The sequence below is a fragment of the Elephas maximus genome, chromosome 18, assembly GCF_024166365.1.
Source record: "Elephas maximus indicus isolate mEleMax1 chromosome 18, mEleMax1 primary haplotype, whole genome shotgun sequence".
NCBI classification, from domain to species: domain Eukaryota; kingdom Metazoa; phylum Chordata; class Mammalia; order Proboscidea; family Elephantidae; genus Elephas; species Elephas maximus.
In genome coordinates, this window is record NC_064836.1 from 15,163,678 (window position 1) to 15,189,730 (window position 26,053).

General features: G+C 45.0%; 1 protein-coding gene across 1 annotated transcript in view; it reads left to right on the forward strand.

Annotated features, from left to right (window-relative positions):
- The window catches only part of MFSD4A (major facilitator superfamily domain containing 4A), a 42,815-nt gene extending 16,957 nt beyond the window's left edge, over positions 1-25,858 (forward strand). Inside the window, exons 6-10 of the mRNA XM_049858444.1 lie at positions 214-387; positions 7,987-8,134; positions 12,599-12,669; positions 15,035-15,155; positions 22,706-25,858. Of these exons, the coding sequence (XP_049714401.1) occupies positions 214-387; positions 7,987-8,134; positions 12,599-12,669; positions 15,035-15,155; positions 22,706-22,761 (570 nt within the window). The 3' untranslated portion in view covers positions 22,762-25,858. The remainder of the gene's footprint in view (positions 1-213; positions 388-7,986; positions 8,135-12,598; positions 12,670-15,034; positions 15,156-22,705) is intronic.
- The last annotated feature ends 195 nt before the right edge of the window (positions 25,859-26,053 follow it).

A 26,053-nucleotide genomic window follows, 5' to 3' on the forward strand; every position in this document is an offset into this window, starting at 1 on the left:
CCTGGAGCTCCTGGGCCTCCACTGGGGCAGTCAGTCAGCTGTGGCCCCAGCTCTGTTCTCAGCTCAGGCCTGTATGGGCTTGGTTCTGAGCCCACCCTTCACTGTCTGGGAGCAGGACCAGCCCCCCATCAGCCCTTGCCTCACCTGCCTCAGCCTGAGGGTTAGGGTCTGCTGGGCTGCAGGTGTGCTCATCAAGGCCTGGTCTCTCCACAGGGGATGTACTCCGCCTTTGTGTACAGCTACGCAGTAGAGAAACCGCTGTCTGTGGGACACAAGGTGGCAGGTTACCTCCCCAGCCTCTTCTGGGGCTTCATCACCCTTGGCCGGCTCTTCTCCATTCCCGTCTCCTCACGAGTGAAGCCAGCCACCATGGTTCTCATCAACGTGGTAAGTGGCCTGTTCACGCCTGGTGCTGCCACTGCCCTGGAACAGCTGCTGAGGACCGGACAGGGTGGAGAGAAGCTGGTGAAGAAGGGATGGAAATGCAGGCTGGGGAGCTACTGATTTCACGCCCACAGAGGGAAGGGGCTGCAGGCGGAGATGGCTGCTGTGTGCGGAGCAGAGCCCAGCCAACGACCAGCCAGGAGCATGATAGAAGCAGGTGCTGGCCCTGACCCTCCCATGTTCACGCTGGTGCCCAGCTGGTCAGAGCCCTCTGGGCCTGTGGAGGCTGTGGAGGTCAGCAATCCTTCGGAATGACCATCTCTGGGCTGGGGCCTGGGAGTTGGCATATTGGAGCTCTCCCAAGTGATTTTTTTTTTTTAATATTTTATTTTGGTGAAAATATATGGAGCTAAACATGCACCCATTCAGCAATTTCTGCATATACAGTTCAGTGATTGTTTACATCCTTCACTCAATCTCGCTATTTCTGCTCGGCTGCGGAGAGGTCGGCAGTTCAAACCCACCAGCCGCTCTGAGGGAGCAAGGTATGGCAGTCTGCTTCCATGAAGATTTACAGCCTTAGAAACCCCATGGGGCACCTCTGCTCTGACTTAGAGTCGCTAGGAGTTGGAAGCAACCTGACGGCAATTGGGTTTATTGTCAATTTGGCCGCATATATATAATCTTTTAAAAGACCTCAGCACTCAAGGCATATGTCCTTTACTAATTGAGCTAAACTGCTGTTTAGTTTAAAGATGATAGTTTTGGTTAAAGGTTTAAACAGTATAATTTTGGTTAAAGGTTTAGCCGGTATTTCAGGGCAGTAGATTCATGGGTTCCTCCAGTCTTAATGGGTCAAGTAAGTCTGGAATCTTTAAGAATTTAAATTCTGTTCCACATTTTTCTTCCTTTCGGTCAGGATTCATCTATCGTATCTGTGATCAAAATGTTCAGTAATGGTAGCTGGGCACCATCTAGTTCTTCTGGTCAGAAGGAGACAACAGTTCATGGAGGTGATTAGTCCCATAGTCCAATCCCTTCTCTGATTTCTGGGTCTCCTTCTTTCTCTGTCTCTTCCAGTGAATAGAGACCAATTGTTGTATCTTGGATAGCACCCAGTTGCTGTTATCAATTTGATCCCATGTAGATAGTTCTTAAAAGAGCACAGTGCTCAAAGCAGACATTCTTTACTAGTTGAGCTAAACTATCGTTTGGTTTTAAGACTTCAGGGGATATTTTTGGTTTGTATTTAGGTTTAAAGATTATCTTACGGCAATAGTTACAGGGGTTCATCCAGTCTCCTTGGCTCCAGAAAGCCTGGAGTCCATGATAATTTGAAATTCTTTCCTGCATTTTCCTGCCTTTTCACCAGGATTCTTCTATAGAATCTTTGATCAAAACGTTCAGTAATGGTAGCTGGGCACCATCCAGTTCACCTGGTCTGTGACAAAGGAGGCAGTTGTTCATGGAGATCATTAGCCATGCATTCCATTTCCTCATCCTATTCCTGACTCTCCTTCTTGCTCTGTTGCTCCAGGCGAATACAGTCCTCTCATTTTTAAATCAGCAGTCACCCTGTCCTCAACTTTCTCCTAGGTCTGCACAACCATTTACTGACTTAATGAGCACGCACTTGTGCAAGGCCCCGCTGGGCCTGCAGAGGAGCCAAGTTCTGTGAGACAAGTCCTCTGCCTTCAGGGAGCTTACGGTGTACATAGGGAGAGGAGATGGCTGCTCAGATCTCCTCAGTCTCCTAAGGCAGAGTCTCCTAATGTCAGATGAGTGACATTTACTAAATGCAGTAGGTCCCTGAGGGAAGCAGAGCTGCTTCCAGCTGGGGGGAGATGGGGGCACCATGAAGGAAGAGCAGGAGTCAGTCAGTTTTGAAGGCTGGAGAGAGAATTCCAAGTGGTGAAGATGGCTGAGAGATGGTGGCCTGCAGATGGAGCTGGGGAAGAAGTCTTGGCAAAGGGGACACAGAGCAAAGGTAGAGAGCTCAGTGTTATCAGAGAACCCAGGGCTGCCCCATTTGTGCTGGCTGATCTCGGGGTGCAAAGCCTCAAGTGTCCAAGTGTGGACTTTACTGGGTTGGCAATCAGGACCCAGCGGAGGCCTGGTCCTAACATTTGTGGAGCCTGGAGCAAGAAGTCACACAGAGGCCCATGTACCATATGTGTAAATATATTAGATTTACAAAACAAGCTGACACACCTTTAAAAAAAATATGCTCTATCTTCCTACCTTGATGAATACACCTTCATAATGAGCCCAAAAGTCAGGTTTCCATGTAGTCTCTCAGATTCCTCGGAGTTCTGTGCTAGATGTGGCAGCGTGGTATAAGCCCTGTCCAGTGGCCTGTCTCCTTCTCTTTCCACCCCAGCTCTGTCCCACGCCATGAGGATCTTGGACACACATGTGTGGACACCTCAGCCTGCTTCTCCAAGCTCCACCCATACCCTCCACAAACAGCCACCCTCTGGCCACCCCTCAGGCCTAGGGGTTTACACGCTAATGGCCTTAGAAACATAAGAGAGTTAGGTGTTTTTAAACTTCCGCAAATCTAGGGATTTCTTACTGGGTGACTGTCTTCGAGGCTGGCCTGGAAACGGTGGTTTGGACGTTGGGAAGCCAGATGGCCAGTAGGAGCAGGAGCAATATCAAGGTACCGGTGCCTGCTCAAGCTCAGGGAAGGCCTCTCTGTGGCAGAGACTTCAGTTGAGAAGGTGCCAGCCAGGTGGAAAGCAGAGGGTAAGCATTCCTGGCAGAGGGCACTGCTAGTCCAAGGCCCCAAGGTGGCAGCTCACTTGGCTGCAGCATGGCGGTAGTGTGGAGGTGGGGAGCATGAGCAGAAACAGGTGAGGCTGGGGAAGCAGACACACGCTGGACCCTGTAGGTCTTAACAGCCAGGGAGTGCATTTTATTCTAAGTGGATGGGAAGCCATTAGAAGGATCTAAGCAGGGAATGGACATGATCTGCTTTGCATTTTTAAAAGCTCACTCTAGTTGTTATGAAGACAATGGTGGTTCAGAGGTGGAATTCTCACCTTCCATGCGGGAGACCTGGGTTTGATTGCTGGCCAATGGACCTCATGCACAGCCACCACCCGTCTGTCAGTAGAGGCTTGCCCTTTCCTGTTGCTATGATACTCAACTGGTTTCGGCGGAGCTTCTAGACTAAAATGGACTAGGAAGAAAGGCCTGGCCAATGAAAGCCCTATGGATCACTGCAGTCTGATCCCATTGTGTGTGGGGGTCACTATGAGTCAGGAACCAGTTCGATGGCAGCCAGCAACAACTAGTTGTTATGTGGGAGGATAGATTATAGAGGGACAGGAGTAACAGCAGGGAGGCTGGTGAGATGGCTACTCCTGTGGTCCAGGCCTGACATGGAGGTGGCTTGGACGAGGGTGGTCATGATGGATTTAGAGAGATACAAAGATGCTCATTTTTTTTTTTTTTTTAGTGAAAATACACACAACAAAATGTACACCAATTCAACGGCTTCTGCATGTACACTTGAGTGGCTGTGTCACCTTTCTCTAGAACCTTTTCCAAACTGTTGCACCATCATCAATACAAACTCACTGCTCCCCAAGCTTCTTATCTAACATTTCGAGTTGCTGTTGTCAATTTAATCACATACAGATAATTCTTTGCTCAAGGCAGACATTCTTTTCTAATCAAGCTAAACTATTGTTTGGTTTAAAGATGACTTTTGGGGATACTTTCTGGTTAAGGTTTACGTTTTAAAGATTTCCTCAGGGCAACAGTTTGGAGGGGTGTCATCCGGCCTCAATGGCTCCAGAAAGGCTGGATTCCATGAGAATTTGAAATTCTACTCTGTATTTTCCCCCTTTTGATGGGGATTCTTCTATAGAATTTTTGATCAATCTTGTGGTCTCATGGCAAAGGAGGCAGATGTTCATGTAGGCGATTACACATGCATTCCAGTTCTTCCTGCAATTCCTGATCCTTGTTCTTCCTCTCCTGCTCCAGGCTAATCATTTTTTGAGGTAGAATTGAGAGGACTTGCCCTTGGCCTGAATATAGAAGGTGAGAGTATGAGAAATCAAGGACCACTCTTAAACATGGGGCTTGAGCAACAGAATGGATGAAGATGCTACTAATTGGTTATGAGGAGTAAGTTTGGTGGAGGAAATTAAAAGTTCTGTTTTAAACATGTTAAGTTGGTCATTCAGTGACTACATCAAAGGGTTAGCTTTATATGCATGTCTGGAATTCCGGACACGAGTTGTGGCTGATAGGATTGAGAGTACCGGGCATACAGATATTTGAAACCACAGAACTGGACTAAGGGGGGGAATGTAGATAAAGAAGAGCCAGAATAGAGTCCTGGGCCACTCCAACATTTAGAAATGGAGCAGAGGAGGAAGAAAGAGCAAATATATTATGTCAAGGACATACATTATATTAGAATGATAGATCTGTCCATTGCTCTCATATTTTTACTGCATTAAAGAGTTCTGTTGTGTTGCCTCTGCAATGTGAAGAGAGCGTGTTTTCTTCAGCCACTGTTTTGTGGCTCCTTCCTCTCCAGGAGCAGGAAGTCTTTCTGGGTAAGGACCCTGAGTCTCAAAGCATGACTCCAGGAGAATGCCTCACACCTACAACATCTTGCAGCACAGAGACTGAGGGGATGGGGAAGGAGAGCAAAGGACAAGGGTCACAGGTTGGGATCACTGACTGTTTTTCCTATTTCAGTGACTTTATGAAGTCTCTTCCTTTCTGCAGTCTCAGTCTTTCATCTACACAGCAGAGAGGGGTGGGGACTGGATTAGATATGATCCCTTAACCCACTGCCATCGAGTTGATGCGGACTCATAGCGACATACAAAGTAGAACTACCCCCATAGGGTTTCCAAGGAGCGGCAGGTAGATTCTAACAGCTGAGCTTTCGGTTAGCAGCAAATCTCTTAACCACTGTGCCACCAGGGTTCCTGTGACCCCTTGTCGTTGTGGTTGTTAGGTGCCATTGAGTCAGTTCTGACTTATATCAGCCTTATGCGCTATAGAACGAAACACTGCCCAGTCCTGTCCCATGCCCACAATCGTTGTTATGCTCGAGCCTATCGTTGCAGCCACTGTGTCAATCCATCCCCTTGAGGGTCTTCCTCTCTTTCATTGACCCTCTGCTTTACCAAGCATGATTTCCTTCTCCAGAGACTGATCTCTCCTGACAACACGTCCCAAGTATGTAAGACACAGTCTCGCCATCCTTGCTTCTAAGGAGCATTCTGGTTGTACTTCTTCCAAAACAGATTTGTTCGTTCTTTTGGCAGTTCACGGTATAGTCAGTATTTTTCACCACTACCACAATTCAAAGGTGCCAATTCTTCTGTCTTCCTTATTTATCGTCCAGCTTTCCATCCATGTGATGCAATTAAAAATACCATGGCTTGGGTCAGGCGCACCTTAGTCTTCAAGCTGACATCTTTGTTTTTCAACATTTGAAAGAGGTCCTTTGCAGCAGATTTGCCCAATGCAATGCGTCTTTTGATTTCTTGACTGCTGCTTCCATGGCTGTTGATTGTGGATCCAAGTAAAATGAAATCCTTGACAACTTCAATCCTTTTTCCATTTATCATGATGTTGCTCATTGGTCCAGTTGTGAGGATTTTTGTTTTCTTTATGTTGAGGTGCAATCCATACTGAAGGCTGTGGTCTTTGATCATCGTCAGTAAGTGCTTCAAGTCCTCTTCACTTTCAGCAAGCAAGGTTGTGTCATCTGCATAACACAGGTTGTTAATGAGTCTTCCTCCAATCCTGATGCCCCGTTCTTCTTCATATAGTCCAGTTTATCAGACTATTTGCTCAGCATACAGCTTGGATCAGTATGGTGAAAGGATACAACCCTGATGCACACCTTTCCTGACTTTAAACCACGTAGTATCCCCTTATTCTGTCCAAACAACTGCCTCTTGATCTACGTACAGGTTCCTCATGAGCCCAATTAAGTGTATTCTTTACACACCTTCTATTTCTATACTCTATGGTTTTATCTTATGTTTTCTAGAAACACATGCGCTCACCCAGCAAGATTTGCCTCAAAGCTATGGGTTTCAACAGAGGATCTTCGTCTCCTAAGATATAAAAAAAAAAAAAGAAAACCCGTTGCTGTAGAGTTAATTTCTACTCACAGCCACCCTATAGGACGGAGTAGAAGTGCCCAGTAGGGTCTCCAAGGCTGTAATCTTTATGGAAACAGACTGCCACATCTTCCTCCTGCAGAGCAGCGGGTGGGTTTGAACCACCAACCTTTCAGCTAACAGTCGAGGTCTTTAACCACTGCAGTACCAGGGCTCCTAAATTAAGAGAAGTCTGCACATAAACACTAGGGCTGATATCTGTCTACAGGTTCACACTGTACAGAGAGACCCTTCATTATTTATGATTTCACCATCACCCTTTATGGGGCTTTCGTAAATACTGGTAAATAACAGAGTTGGGACTTAGACCTAGGTCTTCAGACTCCAAATTTTACGTGACCTAGGGTCTCTTCCCAGAGGGGTTCCGCATGGTGAAAGCATTTTCAAGAACTTAGAAATCGGGTTATTTTTGTGGTTGACTTGGTTCACTCTGTCCACTGATACGAAAGACCTAGGACAGGCAAACGCACAGAGGTCAGAGTTGGGCTGTGGTCACCGGGGCGGAAGGGAGGCAGAGGAGGGGTTGTTGTTTAGGAAGCGCTGGATTTCTGTTTCTGAAAATCTGGCAGCAGGTATTGGCCATGGCTGCACAACACGGCTGATGTGATTGGCGTCACCGAATTATACTCTGAAAATGTTGGCTTGGCAAATGTGTTATCTACATTTTTACAACAATAAAAAAAAGACAGAAATAGGGTTATTTTAACAAAATATGCCCACGTGACAGAGACCTTGACTGTGAGCGTTCCTGGCAGAGGGCTCAGCTGGGGCCTGTGTCATCACAAGGGTCCCCAACCACAGATGAGCATCTGCCCCTGGGAATCCAAGCCTGAGCTGGAGGAATCCACGCTGGTTGCTGTAGCCACTGACACTCAGCCTGTGAGATCTGCTTGGATTCCCAGAGGGTGGGACGCTGCAACCACCTCTCCGCCTCTCTTGCTGCCCAACTGCTTCCTCTGCGCACTCTTGGCCTGGTGTACTCAGGAGCTTTTAGTGAAAGCGAAGTCGCTTCTCTTCACAGAGAAATAGAAGACTCATACAAGCCAGGCCGGCAGGGCAGAGAGCCGATGACTGGGATGGAATTACCCGTGGCTTTACAGATAAGCCCTTGGGTACAGGCAGTATTCGTTCACCAAATGCATAACGAGCGGGCGTGGTACGCCGTTTGCATAGAGCTCGGTGGGCTCGCCTCCCGGCCGTGGCTCTCGCTCTCCGGGCTTCCTTCGTGGACACCGGAATAGGAAAGTTGCAGTCCCCACGTGTACCACAGGGTGGCGCATTGGCTACACAGCACTGCCCCTGGGACTAGGGAGGACACTTTCCCAAGCCAGGACAGCCGGCAAGCCCGTAGGTCTTTCTGAGGCCTGTTTTTTCCTCTTTCCTAATGGATGTTCAGTTTTTCCCAATTTCTAAGCCTCTATCTCTACTGTGACAGGTCGGCGTGGTAGCGACTTTCCTGGTGCTTCTCATTTTCTCCTACAACGTCGTCTTCCTGTTTGTGGGGACCGCGAGTCTGGGGCTGTTCCTCAGTAGCACCTTTCCCAGCATGCTAGCCTACACCGAGGACATCCTTCAGTACAAAGGTGAGTTAAGGGCTGAGACCAAAGCGGCCTTCTCCTGCTGGCTGAGCGCCCCTTCCTCCCACCCCACCCATCTGTGATACTGGAGCCCAGCACCATCTCTCTGCTGGAACTCCGATAAGTACCCCAGCTCCTCGCCCCAGCTCCTCGGACGAACGGATGCTCCCCTCCTGGCTTTAGCGGGAACAGGTTTCCAAACAGGGCTTGTTTTGACACACATGGCTCCCTCCATTCAAAATTTTACCTGTATCAGTGTGATTGTGGGCCCCAGAGTAGCCTGAAGTAGGTGTTCCTTTTCCGTTTTCTTTTTTTCCATGGCATTGTCTACTGGCTTACAGCTGACATTTGTGTAACAGGCATGTGCTGGAAATTCCAAGTTGAAAAGAAAAGCTAAGATGTATATGAAATGCTATGGCATATGCAAGGTATTTTATCATTTAAGTATCAGTAATGGTACCTCCTTGCTTTGTTGTCGTTGAAGATATTGCTGAGGCATAGAGAGTTACCACAGTGACTCCACACCTGGCTTGGGGTTGTGACACAGCACCTTCAATGTCAGAAACCTATAATTCTCTCCACCAGTCCCGCTCCACTCTCCCTAGCCTTCCAAGTGCATGTAGCAAAGATCTTTTTTTAATGAGTTAAGATTAATTATGCTTCAAACATTTAACTTTATCTTTGGAAGTAACTAGGGATGCCCTCCAAAAAACCAAATCCATTGCTGTCGAGTTGATTCCGACTCATAGCGACCCTACAGGGCGGAGTAGAACTGCCCCATAGCATTTCCAAAGAGCAGCTGCTGGATTCCAACTGCCAGCCTTTTGGTTAGCCGCTGATTTCTTAAGCACTTTGCCACCAGGGCTCCAGATGCCCTAGAGTGTTGGAAAACCAGCATTAAGATAAGTGATTTCCTTGGAGGAGGCGGCGAGATGGGGTGTGTAGGGAGGGCCAGACTCGCCATTACCCACAAAGTGAGAGACAAGGGGAGCCTGGGTCCTTGAAATCTAAGGATAATCCCCAAATAATTTTAGCACATAACATCATCATCCACCATTATGGAAAAATCAAATATTTTCTACAACAAATGTGAACTTTTTTTGTTTTTGTTTTCAAATGGAGTTTTTTATTATAATAGTAGTATATATTCACTGTAAAGACTTCAAACAATACAAGTATCTAGAGCTGTAAGTCAAAGTAGCTGAAAATAACCATGTTAGCAGTGTGATTTGTTTCCTCCCAGATCCCTTTTGGGCATAAAAACATATACAGTAAAGCCTTCGAAAGCGAGAAGCTACATAAGGTGGAAAACTCAAATATTTCCCACTAAAACCAGCGATAGAAAAAGTGGTAAGACTGACCTCTCAAAGGCCGAAAACTTGCAAGACACAGAAAAACAAGGCAGTCCCTGTCGAGCTTCTGGCACTCACAGGCTTCACAGTATATATATTTCAATCTGGATGAGACCAGACCATACACTGTTTAACATTTGTCATTTAGAAGAAAAAACAAGTCATGTGACAGAATGAATCAAGGAATCAAATGTATTCGAGTTTCAGCTTTCAGCTTGTCTGAGTCGGGGTTCTAAACATGATCTGAGGAGTACCCCAAAATCAGGGACTAGCCTGATATAAATTTGATTGGATTATGATTCTAAAGAAGTCCTGGCCGTAATGAAAAATGAGGGAAGAAGATGCCTCGTGCAATCAGGATTGCTCATCCACCTGGTCACTCATTCACCCACCTTTCTGCCCTAAGGACACAGTACTGGGTCCCTCAGGACATGCCCAAGGAGGCCCTACCTCCCGCAGACACACCTGGGGCACACAGATAGCAGCCAGCTCACCCAGCTCCCAGGGATGGGAAAGCACTGGGATTCCTTCCTCGATCCTCAGTCTCGAAACCTCAGGCAATAAATGGAATAATGAAATAATGCTGGTCTCATGCACAACACAGTGTATCCCACAGAGTTTTAGGTACAACACATGTTAAATACATTGAAGCCTGTGAGAGCTGGAAATCCATGGGACTGCCATATTTTTCCTGATCTTGAAAGTTTTCCACCTTTGACAGGGCGCCGTCTTACCACTTTTCTATCACTTGTTTTCATGGATAATATTTGAGTTTTCCTTCTCTGACAGGTTTCCACCTTACACAGGTTCCAGCCTTCTCAGGTTTTACTGTAATAACAATAAGTTATATTGTTTGATTCTGCCTGTAAATCATCCTTCAGGTCCGCCCTCTTTTCATTTCTCTCTGCCCCTTCCTTGGCGCAGCTTTTCTTGTCATTTACCTGCCTGGACTGTTTTAATAATACCTTGGCTTGTCCTTCTGCTGTCAGTCCAGTGGTGCTCGACCCTGGCTGAGCATTAAAATCATAAGGAGTGCTTATAACAAGCCTGGATCCATGCCTGGGCCTCCTCTCCAGAAAGTCCAAGTTCATGGGTGGGAACTCCTGCGGGATTTTAGTGGATAGTCAGGGGTGGGGGCCATTGACTAAACCATGCTGCCGAGGGGTGGTTTTAGCGTGTAGTCAGGGGTGGGGGCCATTGACTAAGCCATGCTGCTGAGGGGTCGTTTTAAAACACAGCCTTGGTATCTTCCTGTGGAGTTGTCTTCCTTTCCCCAGCCTCCTCCCCCTGCTCCCCCTCACAGCCTGCATTCTGGCCATGCTGAAAACCAAAAAAAAAAAAAAACCAAACCCATTGAGATTGAATCGATTCCAACTCAGCAACCCTACAGGACAAAGTAGAACTGCCCATAGAGTTTCTAAGGAGCACCTAGTGGATTCGAACTGCTGGCCTTTTGGTTAACAGCCGAACTCTTAACCACTATGCCACCAGGGCCACACTGAAGTACATGCTGTTCTCTGATGGCACAAAATTGTCCTGTCCCTCCACCCCCTGGCCCATGCTAAACCCTCTGCCTGGAATGCCCTCTCTGCCCTTTATCTGCCTGCTGTCCTTCCAGACCTGACGCAAGCCTCTCCTCCGCCATCCTCCGGAAGCTTCTCCGATCCCCCTCCTTGGTGCTCCACGGCACAGCGCCCCTGCCTCTCCCGTTCAACCACTCAAGGCTTCTGTGCCTACGTAACTTGCCTCCTCTCCTGGACATGTGCTCCGTGCGGGCATCAGCAAGGGACAAGGGAAAAGGCAGACCTGAGTAAATCCCAACTCAGCACTCACTAGCTTTATGACCTTGTGCAATTTCCATCCCCTCTCTGAGCCTCAATTTTCTCATTTCTAAAATGGAGGTGCACAAAGGATTGTTTTGTGCATTAGAGATAATCAAAGCCCTTGGCTTAGCAGTGTGCCTGGCTCCCAAGTGCTCAGTACATGTTAGCTCTTACCATTTGTCTGCGCCTCGTCAGTGCCGAGCACAGTACCTCCTGTGCGAAGGCCTTCGGGTGTTTTGAATGAATAACTGGACTAGACAGTGGGTGCCACTGAATTCAGAGAGGCAGTAGCCAGTGCTGAATCTACAGGTAGCTTCATGGAGGAGATAGGACGTGAGCTGGCCTGGGATCTGGAAAGGCAGAGGAAAAGAAAAGGCATGGGGTAGGGGGGCGGGCAGGGTAGGGCAGCTACCAGCATGAGAGCACCCGCCAGAGACAGACAGCAATGTAACAGGCTGAAAAGCTAACAGGAGCTGGAAGCCCAGAGCACAAGATGAGGACAGCTGTTTTAGTCAGCACACTGAGCTCTGCTCCCATGGCCACCTAGCTCACCAGCTGGGGGCACGCCAGGGAGCCAGAGCTCCAGGTCAGTCCTCCTCTCATGACCTTTGGCCTGGTGGGCAAGGCTGGCAGGTTTACAGACAGTGGGGTAAGTGGGTAGGGGGAAGGGGGCCGTGGGAGCACAGGGGAGGAGCAACTAGTCCAGGTTTGGCGGCCCAGCCCTATGCTAATAAGCAGTTTACATGTATTATACCAGAGCTAGCCACACCACCCTGTGAAGGAGGTGCTGTGATGCCCATTTTACAGAGAAGTAAACCAAGGCCTAGAGAAGTTAGAGAACTTGCCTAAGGTGACAGAGCTGGGACTGAAACCCAAGTCCGACTCGGAAGCTTGGGCTCTGAAGGCCATGTGTTCAGGCTCGTCAGAGGCTTGTGGCCCATCAGCGCAGCTGGGACACTCAGCCTACAGCAGAGGGCTTTCCCGCCCAGCTCCTGTCCTTGACAATATCAGGACACCTTTCTGGAAAGGTAGGTGGTGGTCAGATTGGGAGGGGCAGCTGAATGCTGGGCCTGAAGACAACTGTGAGCAACTGAAGGCTTCAGGAGAAGGAGGAGACATAAGCACTCCCAAACCAAAGTTAAGGGCTAAAGTCTAGAAATCTAGGAATCCAATGTAGTCCTTTTAGGCAGCCATACCATTTTCCAGAGGTTTCCCAGAAACAGCCTGGATTAGGACAGCTGACATCTGTCCCCTTGACTTGCTTCTACCAAACCAAATCCTTCTCTTTTTGTTAGGCTGTGCGACCACTGTGCTGGTGACCGGGGCAGCAATCGGCGAGATGGTGCTCCAGCTACTGGTTGGTTCGGTATGTGGGAAACTCTAGGTGGGGGACAATTGGAGCATGCCTCAGGGCAGGTGAGAGGACGCCAGCACCCACCTTCTGAACCCAACTGGCCCTCCCTGGGTCTCCCACAGAGCAAGTAGGGCCCACTGTGCCTGCGGTACCTGTGACTGTATCAGAGGCAGCCTTGAGAGCGAGCCGCCACATGTGGGACCTGGAGAAGTGAGGGGATGTGTAGTCAGGTCCAAAGCAAACATGAGTCTGCCCGGGAGCGGAGCCAGAGGGGCCTGTGGGAACGCTGTTTGGCTCTCAGGGCCCAAGATGGGTTTGAGCTGCAGTCAGAGTCTTTTCCCATCCATTCTCAGCTCACCGCTCCCTACCCCAACTCTCACCGCCTGTGGTCACCCTGCACGGAGCCCAGCTTCCCTGCCCAACTCCTGCCTTGATCAAGGATCAACTCTCCCCAGTTCCCTTCAACCATGCCCATGTGTCACTTGTTCACCAGGGGAAAAAAAAAAAAGGAACACTATAGTATTTAACAATCTGCGATATGCAGATGACACAACCTTGCCTGCTCAAAGTGAAGAGGACTTGAAGCACTTACTGATGAAGATCAATGACCACAGCCTTCAGTATGGGTTACACCTCAACATAAAGAAAACAAAAATCCTCACAACTGGACCAATAAGCAACATCATGATAAATGGAGACAAGATTAAAGTTGTCAAGGATATCATTTTACATGGATCTACAATCAACACCCATGGAAGCAGCAATCAAGAAATCAAACGATATATTGCATTGGGAAAATCCCCTGCAAAACCTTTTTGAAGTGTTCAAAAGCAAAGATGTCACTTTGAGGACTAAGGTGCACCTGACCCTAGCTATGGTATTTTAAATAGCCTCATATGCATGCAAAAGCTGGCCAATGAATAAGGAAGACCAAAGAATTGATGCCTTTGAATTATGGTGTTGGCAGAGAACATTGAATATACCATGGACTGCCAGAAGAACAAACAAGTCTGTTTTGGAAGAACTACAGCCAGAAGGCTCCTTAGAAGCGAGGATAGCGAGACTTCCTCTCATGTACTTTGGACATGTTATTAGAAGGGACCAGTCCCTGGAGAAGAACATCATGCGTGGTAAAGTAGAGGGTCAGTGAAAGAGAGGAAGACCCTCAATGAGATGGATTGACACAGTGGCTGCAACAGTGGGCTCAAACAGCAATGACTGTGAGGATGGCGCAGGACCCGGCAGCGTTTCGTTCTGTTGTACATAGGGTCACTATGAGTCAGAACCAACTTGATGGCACTTAACAACAAAAAGAACAACAACATAATATTTAATAAAAAACTGATGTTAGTCCTTTTTTTTCCTGGTGAACAAGTGAAACATGGGCATATCTGAAGTAGATAGGGAGTCCCTGGGTGATGCAGACAGTTAACGCTCTTGGCTGACAACTAGAAGGCTCATGGTTCAAGCTCACCACAAGGTGCCTTGGAAGAAAGGCCTGGCAATCTACTTCTGAAGAATCAGCCATCGAGAACCCTATGGAGCACAGTTCTCCTCTGATACACATGGGGTCACCATGAGTTGGAGTCGACTCAGTGGCAATTGGCTTATGATGTAGATGTTATTCTTTTTACAACGGAGGATACTGAAACTCAGATAACTTGTCCTAGGTGAGTCACATTGCTAGTAACTGACAGAGGTGACGTTCCAACCTAGGCCTTGCAGTATCCAAAAATCCCCCTAATCACCACCCAAGTCTCCTTTCTTCCTCTCTTGCTCTACCAGATGGGTGACAAGCTGTATCTTATGACACCCTCTGCCCTGAAATGATGTGATATCTGGGATTCACTGCAACATAACGAGTGCAGGGCAGAAGCGAAGGGGTACAGATGAAATTGTTGCTGATTGTTAAAGTGGGGTGCTGGGTCCATGGGAGTTCCATATGCTCTTCTGGCATAGGTTTCAAATTTTCCATAATAAAAAGTTAAATGTGTCTGTGTGTATATTTATCCTCTGCAAAGATCGGGTTAAGCTTTGTGAGTATAGAACACCTAATATGGTTGGAGTTTCAGTGATGATATAGAGATTTTCAGAAGATTCCAGAATACTGAGCTGAAAAAGACTATGGGGTGAGGGTGGGGGTGGGGGTGGGGGTCACTAGGTCCAAGCCCTGCCTCAGAGCAGGATTTCTCCCTCCTCCAGAAACATAACCATGAAACGAGCCCAAGACTTCCCTCCTACCCCATGTTTCTCGCTATTGGTATGACAGGCTTCAACTTGACTGAAAAGCCTGCCAAGGGCCCAAGAAGGCCTCTTCCTCCGATAATTTTCCATGTGAAGTTTTAACGCCCTGTCTCTGTGTTTTTCCCTTTGGCAGATATTCCAGGCTCAGGGCAGCTATAGTTTCCTGGTCTGTGGCGTGATCTTTGGTTGCTTGGCTTTTGCCTTCTATATCTTGCTCCTGTTTTTCCACAGGATGCACCCTGGACTCTCATCAGGTAAGGGAAGAATCCGTCGCTACACAAGAGGAGGAAAACAGCCGGGGGAGGAGGGGAGAAACATTATGGATCTGAGGACGCCACAAATGGTGTTTTGTTCCAAGTAAAATGCAAGGAAATGTTTATTTTTCTACAGCTTCCTTTCCCCCTCTTCCTGCTTCACCATGCGACTGCACTGGGCTCTTAGGGCAGGCGGGAGTGGGACAGGCTGACTCATGGTCTCTCCGCTGGGAGAGGGGCATGACTGTGAACTTGGCTTCCCGCACCCACCATGCCATGGAACCACTGGCCAAGACTCTTTCCAGCCTGTTCAGGGCACTAAGAGGCAGAGCCAGCCTCCTTGGCTGGAACTCAGCCCAGTGGCCTAATTGGCCATCTCTTTGCAGTTCAGGATTTTGACTCTGGCCCAAATCTCTTTTTCAAGAAGGAGTCCTTCAGGCCAAGTGGCAAAGAAAAGCTCCTTCGGGGCAGAGACACCTCCTAAGAATAGTCTCTCTCCTGGGAACCCCAAGCAGGGGGAATCCCAAAGCTATTTTCATAATCCTGAGCCTTCACCTGCCCTTCCATCTAGAACTCTCAGCGTGCCCAGCAGCTATGTCAGCTGTGTGCCTGGCCAGCTGTTAAGAGAACATGCCCAGACAGAGCTCTCATCCTCTCTATACAAGGAAAACAATCAGAAAAAGACCGCAGGACCCAAACTGACTCAAGAGAAAATAGAAAATCTCAACAGACCCATAACAAGTGAAGAGATCAAATCAGTGATCAAAAACCTCCCACCAAAAAGAAGTCCTGGACCAGATGGCTTCACTGGGGATTCTACCAAACTTTTAGAAAAGAATTGACATCAGTACTACTTAAATTCTTCCAAAAGATAGAGAAGGAAGGAATATTCCCTAATTCATTCTATGAAGCAATGATACCCAAACCAAAGATACTACAAGAAAACTATAGGCCAATATCTCTTATAAATACAGATGGAAAAATCCTCAACAAAATACTAGTGAACAGAATCCAACAGCATATTAAAAGCGTCATATACCACGACCAAATGGGATTTATTCCAGGAATGCAGGGATGGTTCAACATTAGAAAATCAATCAACATAATACACATATTAGTAGAACAAAGGAAAAGAACCACACAATCATCTGTATGGATGCAGAAACAGCATTTGACAAAATCCAACACCCTTTCTTAAAACACTAAAGGAGACTGGAGTAGAAGGTAAACTCCTCAATGTGATTCAGAGAGTATATGAAAATCCTACAACCAACATTATTCCTAATGGAGACTGAGAGCTTTCCCCTTGAAATCGGAAACAAGAAAACGGGCCTGCACTCACCACTTCTATTCAATAGTGTATTAGAAGTCCCAGCCAGAACAATAAAACAAGAAGTAAAAGGTGTCGACTGGAAAAGAAGAAGTGAAGTCTCGCTCCGTGGATGCTATCTATATATAGAATATCCCAAAGAGTCCACGAGAAAACTTCTAGAACTCATAGAGGAATTTAGCAAAGTTGCAGGGTACAAGGTCAACAAACAAAAATCAGTTGGGTTTCTACATACCAGCAAAGAGAAATCTGAAAGGGAAATTAGGGAAACAATTCCATTTACAACAGAATCTAAGAGAATAAAATATCCAGGGATAAGTCTAACCAGGGGACCTGAAGAACTTATACAATAAAAGCTATGAAACATTGCTGAAAGAGATTAAAGATTTAAATAAATGGAAAAATGTTCCATGTTCATGGATTGGAAAGCTTAATATTGTTAAGATGTCAATACTACCCAAAGCAATCCCAGTCAAAATACCAACAGCTTTCTTCACAGAAATAGAAAAACCAATCCTCAACATTATATGGAATGGCAAGAGGCCCTGAATAGTTAAAGCAATGTTGAAAGAGAAGAACAAAGTAGGAGGACTCACACTTCCTGATTTTGAAACATACTATACAGCTACAGTAATCAAAACAGCCTTGTACGGATATAACAACAGACACACAGACCAATGGAATAGAATTGTTGTTGTTGTTAGGTGCCGTCGAGTCGGTTCTGACTCATAGCGACCCTAGGCACAACAGAATGAAACACTGCCTAGTCCTGAGCCATCCTTACAATTGTTATCATGCTTGAGCTCATTGTTGCAGCCACTGTGTCAGTCCACCTCATTGAGGGTCTTCCTCTTTTCCGCTGACCCTGTACTCTGCCAAGCATGATGTCCTTCTCCAGGGACTGATCCCTCCTGACAACATGTCCAAAGTATGTAAGACGCAGTCTCGCCATCCTTGCTTCTAAGGAGCATTCTGGCTGTGCCTCTTCTAAGACAGATGTGTTCATTCTTTTGGAAGTCCATGGTATATTCAATATTCTTCGCCAACACCACAATTCAAAGGCGTCAACTCTGCTTTGGTCTTCCTTATTCATCGTCCGGCTTTCACGTGCATATGATGCGACTGAAAATACCATGGCTTGGGTCAGGCGCACCTTAGTCTTCAGGGTGACATCTTTGCTCTTCAACACTTTGAAGAGGTCCTTTGCAGCAGATTTACCCAATGCAATGCATCTTTTGATTTCTTGACTGCTGCTTCCATGCCCGTGGATTGTGGATCCAAGTACAATGAAATCCTGGACAACTTCAGCCTTTTCTCCATTTATCATGATGTTGCTCATTGGTCCAGTCGTGAGGATTTTTGTTTTCTTTTTTTTTTTTTTTATGTTGAGGCGCAATCCATACTGAAGGCTGTGGTCTTTGATCTTCATTAGTAAGTGCTTCAAGTCCTCTTCACTTTCAGCAAGCAAGGTTGTGTCATCTGCGTAACGCAGGTTGTTAGTGAGTCTTCCTTCAATCCTGATGCCCCGTTCTTCTTCATATAGTCCAGCTTCTCGGATTATTTGCTCAGCATAGAGATCGAATAGATATGGTGAAAGAATACAATCCTGACACACACCTTTCCTGACTTTAAACCAATCAGCATCCCCTCGTTCTGTCCGAACAACCACCTCTTGATCTGTGTAAAGGTTCCTCATGAGCACAATTAAGCATTCTGGAATTTCCATTCTTCGCAATGTTATCCATAGTTTGTTATGATCCACACAGTCGAATGCCTTTGCATAGTCAATAAAACACAGGTAAACATCCTTCTGGTATTCTCTGCTTTCAGCCAGGATCCATCTGACATCAGCAGTTATATCCCTGGTTCCACGTCCTCTTCTGAAACTGGCCTGAATTTCTGGCAGTTCCCTGTCAATATACTGCTGCAGCCATTTTTGAATGAGCTTCAGCAAAATTTTGCTTGCGTGTGATATTGATGATATTGTTCTATAACTTCCACATTTGGTTGGATCACCTTTCTTGGGAATAGGCATAAATATGGATCTCTTCCAGTCAGTTGGCCAGGAAGCTGTCTTCCATATTTCTTGGCATAGATGGGTGAGCACCTCCAGCGCTGCATCTGTTTGTGGAAACATCTCAATTGATATTCCATCAATTCCTGGAGCCTTGTATTTCTTCAGCGCCTTCAGAGCAGCTTGGACTTCTTCCTTCAGTACCATTGGTTCCTGATCATATGCCACCTCTTGAAATGGCTGAACAGTGACTTAATTCTTTGTGGTATAATGGCTCTCTGTATTCCTTCCATCTTCTTTTGATGCTTCCTGCATCGTTTAATATTTTCCCCATGGAATCCTTCACTATTGCAACTTGAGGCTTGAATTTTTCCTTCAGTTCTTTCAGCTTGAGAAACACCGAGCGTGTTCTTCCCTTTTGGTTTTCCATCTCCAGCCCTTTGCACATTTCGTTATAATACTTTGTCTTCTCGAGACGCCCTTTGAAATCTTCTGTTCAGTTCTTTTACTTCATCAATTCTTCCTTTTGCTTTAGCTGCTCGATGCTCAAGAGCAAGTTTCAGAGTCCCCTCTGACATCCCTCTTGGCCTTTTCTTTCCTTCCTGTCTTTTCAGTGACCTCTTGCTTTCTTCATGTGTGATGTCCTTGATGTCATTCCACAGCTCGTCTGGTCTTCAGTCACTAGTGTTCAGTGCATCAAATCTATTCTTGAGATGGTCTCTAAATTCAGGTGGTATATACTCAAGGTCATATTTTGGTTCTCGTGGACTTGCTCTGATTTTCTTCAGTTTCAGCTTGAACTTGCATATGAGCAAATGATGTCTGTTCCACAGTCGGCCCCTGGCCTTGTTCTGACTGATGATATTGAGCTTTTCCATCGTGTTTTTCCACAGATGTAGTCAGTTTGATTTCTGTGTGTTCCATCTGGTAAGGTCTATAAAAAAAAAATTGAGCTTTTCCATCGTGTTTTTCCACAGATGTAGTCAGTTTGATTTCTGTGTGTTCCATCTGGTAAGGTCTATAGTCGCCGTTTATGTTGGTGAAAGAAGGTATTTGCAATGAAGAAGTCACTGATCTTGCAAAATTCTATCATTCGATCTCTGGCATTGTTTCTGTCACCAAGGCCATATTTTCCAACTACTGATCCTTCTTTGTTTCCAACTTTCGCATTCCAATTGCCAGTAATTATCAATGCATCTTGATTGCATGTTCGATCAATTTCAGACTGCAGCTGCTGATAAAAATCTTCTGTTTCTTCATCTTTGGCCCTCGTGGTTGGTGCGTAAATTTGAATAATAGTCGTACTGACTGGTCTTCCTTGATAGGAATAGAATTAGCAGTCCAGAAATAAACCACCAACATCTATGGTCAACTGATTTTTGACAAGGGTGCTAAGTCCATTCGATGGGGAAAGAAGTCTCTTCAATAAATGGTGCTGGGAAAATTGGATTTCCAAATACAGAAAAATGAAACAGGATCCATGCCTCACACCATACACAAAAACAAATTCAAAATGGATTAAGGACCTGAATATGCAAACTAAAACCATTAAATTCTTAGAAAAAAAAGCAAGGGCAACACCGTCAGGTCTAGTTTTCAACAACAAATTATCTAACATAATAACAAAAGTACATACAGCAAAAGACAAAATAAATAAATGGAACCTTATAAAAATTAAAAACTTTTGTTGATCAAACAGCTTTACCAAAAAAATGAAAATACAAGTTACCAACTGGGAGAATATCTTTGGAAACCATATATCCAACAAGAGTCTAATAACCAAAATATATATAAAACTTGGACAACTTAACAAAAACACAAACAACCCAATCATAAAATGGGCAAAGAATCTGCACAGACATTTCACCAAAGAGGACGTTCAAATGGCCACCAAACACATGAAAAGATGCTCAGCGTTATTAGCCATCAGAGAGATGCCAATACATTTCACTCCCAGTAGGATGGCTATGATTAAAAATAAAATAAAATAAACGTTGGTGAGGATGTAGGGAAGTGGGAATCCTTATCCATTGCTGGTGGAAATGCAGAATGGTAGAGCTGTGGTAGAAAACACTGTGGTTGTTCCTCTAAAAACTAAATATAGAACTACCATATGACCCAGCAATTCCACTCCTAGCTATATACCCAAAAGACTTGAAAGCAGAGACTCAAAAAGAGATTTGTACACCAGTGTTCACTGCAGCTCTATTCACAGTTGCTAAAAGGTGGAAACAACCTAATTGTCCATCAGTAGATGAATGGATAAACAAAATGTGGTATTTACATATAAGGGAATACTACTCGGCCAGAAGGAGAAATGAAGTCTTGATACATGCTATAGTATGGATGGAGCTTGAAGATATTATGCTGAGCAAAATAAGCCAACCACAAAAGGACAAATATTGCAGGAACTCACTTGTATAAAAAGACAAGAAAAGGCACATGTACAGAGGACAATGTTTATTAGTGGTTACCAGGGGCCCAAGGGAAGGGGAAGGGTGGGTGGTTAATGGTGATGGAAATATTGCATTGATTAAGGGTAAGATTACACAGTCGATTATTATAATTGCTGTCAATAAGTTGTACACCTGTAAAAAGTTGAATTGGCAGAAGTTGTGCTACAGACATATTTACAACAATGACAAAAAAAAAAAGGTTTAGGGTCATGGTTTCATGGGCCATCCCAGTTAATTGGCTTAATACCTTGTTTAGTGTTTCTGTTCTTCCTCCTAATTTGTTGCGTAGTGCCTACAGTCTTAAAAGCTTGCAAGCAGCCACCCAAGGCACAACAATTGGTCTTTATTCACCTGGAGCAATAGAGGAAGGAGGGTATCAGGTACAGAAGAAGGATACAGAATGTGTGGCTAATTGCCTCTATGAACAACTGCCTCTTTTGGCATGAGACCAGAACTGGATGGTGCCCAGCTACCACTACTGAACATTTTGATCAGAGTCTATAGAAGAATCCTGATCAAAAGGGGGGAAATGCAGAACAGTATTTCAAATTCTCATGGACTCTGGACTTCCTGGAGCCATGAAGGTTGAATGAACCCCTGAAACTATTGCCCTGAGATAATCTTTAAACCTTAAACCAAAAATATCCCCTGAAGTCTTCTTAAAACCAAACAGTAGTTTAGCTTAACTAGTGAAAAATGCCTGCCTTGAGCATTATGCTCTTTTAAGAACTATCTAGACGGGATCAAACTGAAAACAACTTGAAAGATTAGATAGGAACTTTAGGGGGCAGTGAGTTTATGTTAATGGAGGAGGAACAACTCAGAAAAGAGGGTGAGAATGGTTGTACAACTTGATGTAATCACTGTCACTAAATGGTACATGTGTAGAAACTGTTTAATTGGTGTATGTTCTGCTGTGTATATTCTCAACAACAACAACAAAATAAATAGAAAAAGAAAGTCCTATGGAGCACAGTTCTACTCGAACACACATTAGGTCGCCATGAGTCGGAGTCGACTAGCTTCAAAAAAAAGACTGTAAGGACCAGGCATCTACAGTCCTGTCTTTCAATGGGTGGACACATCAACCCTGGAAACACTCAGTTTCAAGGTCCAGAAGACAAATGGGGTCCAAAAAAAAACAGCCCTAACTACAGCCGTACACCTGAGATGGCAGGTACTGGTTTTTGTCTGGCCCAGCACTCAGCACCTTCATTTAGGACACACACTCAGTAAATATTTGCTGAATAGCAAATGAGTAACACTTAACAAAGAAGCCCTGGGCACCACAGGTAAGTGCTCAGCTGCTAAACAAAAAGTTGGCAGTTCAAACTCACCCAGCAGTTAGCTCTTTGGGAAAAAGACCAGGCAGTCTGCTCCAGTAAAGATCACAGACAGCAGCCATCCAAGGCACAAGAAGAAAACCCTGTGGGACAATTCTACTTTGTCACATGGGGCCACTGTGAGTCAGAATCGATTCAGAGGCACCCAACAACACTTAATGAGGTCCTTATTCACAAAAGGCAAAAAGAAATACATATCCGCCAAGCCCTAAACATGAGTCTCAACAAACTGCCTCCACCAACATTTCAACTGAACTAGCAGGTCTGGGCACTAGGGTTTTTTTTAGCAGGTCTGACTTCACTTCGCTCCCTGATGAGCCACAGAATGGCAGAGAAACAAAAACCCTGGGTCAGCTCTGGGGATGGAGTCAGTGCTGCTGAAACAGTCTTTCTTTTCTCTTTTGTAGTTCCTACGCAAGACAAACCATATGGAATGGAGAGTCCTGAGTGCTACCAGAGGTAAAACTGGTAGAGGAAGGAGGCAAGTGAAGACTTCCAGTGTTGAACACCAACAAGGAACAATCTGTTCAAGAAGATCGGGTGGAGGTGGAAGCAATCTCTCAGACACCTTTGTTCAAATTCTCTGCACTAATACTTGGTTGAGTAGAAGAAATCAGATTGAGTCCTGGGACCTGGGTCTCCCCTGGACAAATCATTAGGAGTTTAGCTGACGATTCAAACTGCCTTCCTCTTCCCTGGCTCAGACTCTTGGCAAGAGCTTCCAGGATACTACCCCACATGGGAAGGAAGAAGACAGCCATACACTCCATCCCATTTGCCACCTCACACGTGGACCGTACCCTGGGTTTGTGATCACTCCTAGCTGAAGCTTGAAAACAATAGGTTAAAATTGTAAAGCTCAGTGATCACTCCTATATGTAGATATCTTTTAAACTAATCACAGCAAACCCTGTTACTCGCAGGCATGCTCAAAGGATTTATGTGCTTTTTACTGATTAATAGTCCAAAGTCCCAAGAGTCCTGATGCTGGCTCTTGTTCATCTAACTTGTAAAACATCAAAAGGAAAATCTGAAACTTGCTATCTTTGGAACACCAATTCAGTGGTATGCTGGAGCTAACTTGTACCAGCTTACAAGAGCTAATTGTTGAATTTTTGAGAGCTGGTTGTTAAACAGCCATTTATTAAGAAGTAAATTATATAAACTTATAATTAGATAAATGATATTAAAAATAAAGGTGATAGATACTCAAAGCTTATCACTTCCTAATTATTTTATTACATTTTATCGTTATTTATGCTCTTGAGGTTATTTACGCCTCTTGTATCTGTATGGTGGGAAATACCATATGATGGTGTGCTACTGCCCATTTCTTCCCAACTCCATGTTCACAGTGTGTAATCAGCCGTGGTGGGAGTATTTACACCACAAAAATTGGCAAAAGCTACAAATTCTGGCTTTTTCCCTCCCCCTGGAGCCCTGGTGGTACAGTAGTTAAGCACTCAGCCGCTAACTGAAAGGTCAGTGGTTCGAACCCACCAGCTGCTCTGCAGGAGGAAGGTGTGGCAGTCTGCTTCCGTAAAGATTACAGCCTTGGAAACCCCATGGGGCAGTTTTACTCTGTCCTGTAGGGTCACTATGGGTCGGAATCGACTCTTCAGCAACAGGTTTCGGAGAGCTAGTTGTTAAACATTTACCAGCATACCACTGCTAGTCACTGATGTTAACTGATCCAGAAGCTGCCTAGAAGAGTAAGTTGGTTGTTCCAGTTTTCTTGACTGAGGTCGACTAGCTTATAAAAGGTGTAGAAACAGCATGAGGAATTCCTAAAAATATCTAATTTAAATTTTACATCTTTTATAGAGGAAGAAAACCTCTTTATACTGTGTCAAGGTCTTCTTTAACAAGAAGCTGGGACTACTGAACAATCCCAGCTGTGCAGTATACAGCAGGCAGTGCCTGTCCAGGAGTTCCAGCTCCTGCCCTTAGCAAATCCTGTAGTCATGCAAGAAGAGCATGCAGACGCACCCGCTTAGAAAAGGGTAGGAGTACTGAGACCTCTGCAAGTACTGAAATGGCCATTACAGTGACTGTTTGATGGTCTATTGGCTTCCCTGCACTTTCCCTATGCATATACAAATGTACATGTGTAAATATAAAAATTAAAGCAGATCATGATTCTCAGTAACCTGTCCCCAGTGCTGTGGTTCACATGCCTGACACTAAAAGGTTTTTCCTGGACCTGTAGGCATCCTACAGAGCTGGTGGTATAATGGTTAAGTGCTCTGCTACTAACTGAAAGGTTGGCACTTCGAACCCATCCAGCAGCTCAGCGGGAGAAAGACCTGACAATCTGCTTCTGTGAAGATGACAGCCTAGAAAACTCTATGGGGCAGTTCTACTCTGACACATGGGGTCACTATGAGCTGAAACTGACTCGAAGGCACTCAACAGCAAGAACAAGCGTGGTAAAGCTAACCAGCTCCATGGTACAGTGGTAAGAATCCAGCTGTAGAGAGAGAGACTTGGTTCAAGCACTGGCTTCCCCTGGCCTAGCTGTGTGGCCCTGGGCAGATTACCCAGGTTCTTCCAACCTCTCTTTTTTCATCTGTAAATTGACAGTTATAAAGTACCTACCCTACCTCAAAGGAATTCAGAATGATTAAGCGAGAAAATTCATGTACTTACTATGTGCTTGATATAGAAAATGCTTAATAAGTACTAGCCAACTTAAAAAAATTTTTTTTCTCATAGCAATTTTTATTTTTTCTCATAAGCAAGCAGCTTAGAAATTGTTCAGATGTCTGGTACATATTTATTATGAGTTAAACAGATCCAACTTCTTTTGAAAGCTGGTGATCTAGGGGTATAGTTTTACCTACTGTATCTGTTACTACTGAAAAGTAATATGCCTATTCAGAAAGTATTGATGCCAACCAAACTTAATGGTACAGTCTAACTGTAGTAAGTGATGGCCTTGGCAAAAAGAAATCAGCTGTATTTTTTGTGAATTTTCAAGAAAACTTTCTTTTTAAACAGATTTAGGAAGAGGAACCAATGACTGTGTCTAAGTTGGTAGTGATTAATTTGTGAATATAGAAAAGAAGATTAAAACAAACCTGAGTATGTTTCCTAAAATAAAATATTTTAAACTTACTAAGTGTGTTATCCATTATCAAGGACAGTTAGTCCTTTTACGAGCTCCGAAACAAACGACCTACTGCTCCCCCCAAAACAAGTCTCTCTCATACCGTGGGTTCACAAGGCTGATACTTTTAAAGAAAAGCAAACAACTCTCACAGACAGGTGGGTGGAGAGCCACTAGTCCCTCTTACATATAAGTGAAAGGCAGGTTCTATACCAGACTTCAAAAGCCATTGCACTGCAACAAGTAGGGCTTTTTTTTTTTTTTTTCCTTATCTTCCTTTTAGAGTTTTGACGTTTCTGAGTGCTGTGGAGCCACCCTCTTCCCAGAGATCCCTCTGCTACTTGGACCTGAGAACCTAACGTGTTGGCACACCTGCTTCACTCAAGGAAGACACAGTGACATAGAGAAGTCTTTCACAGTGAACTCGTTCATTCATTCAAAAAATGAATATTATTTTTATCGACAAGGTTTATAGGAACAAATTAAATATTTAAAATCAATGGCCAACTCTTAGGTCTTCTTTATTTGCTCATCCCATTCATTTGCATTAAGTGTGCCCTTCCCTAATGTCTTTATCAAGAAACAAGTCAAACCTGTGGAAAGTACCTGTTAACATTTGATATATAACATTTTACATATTTCTGTT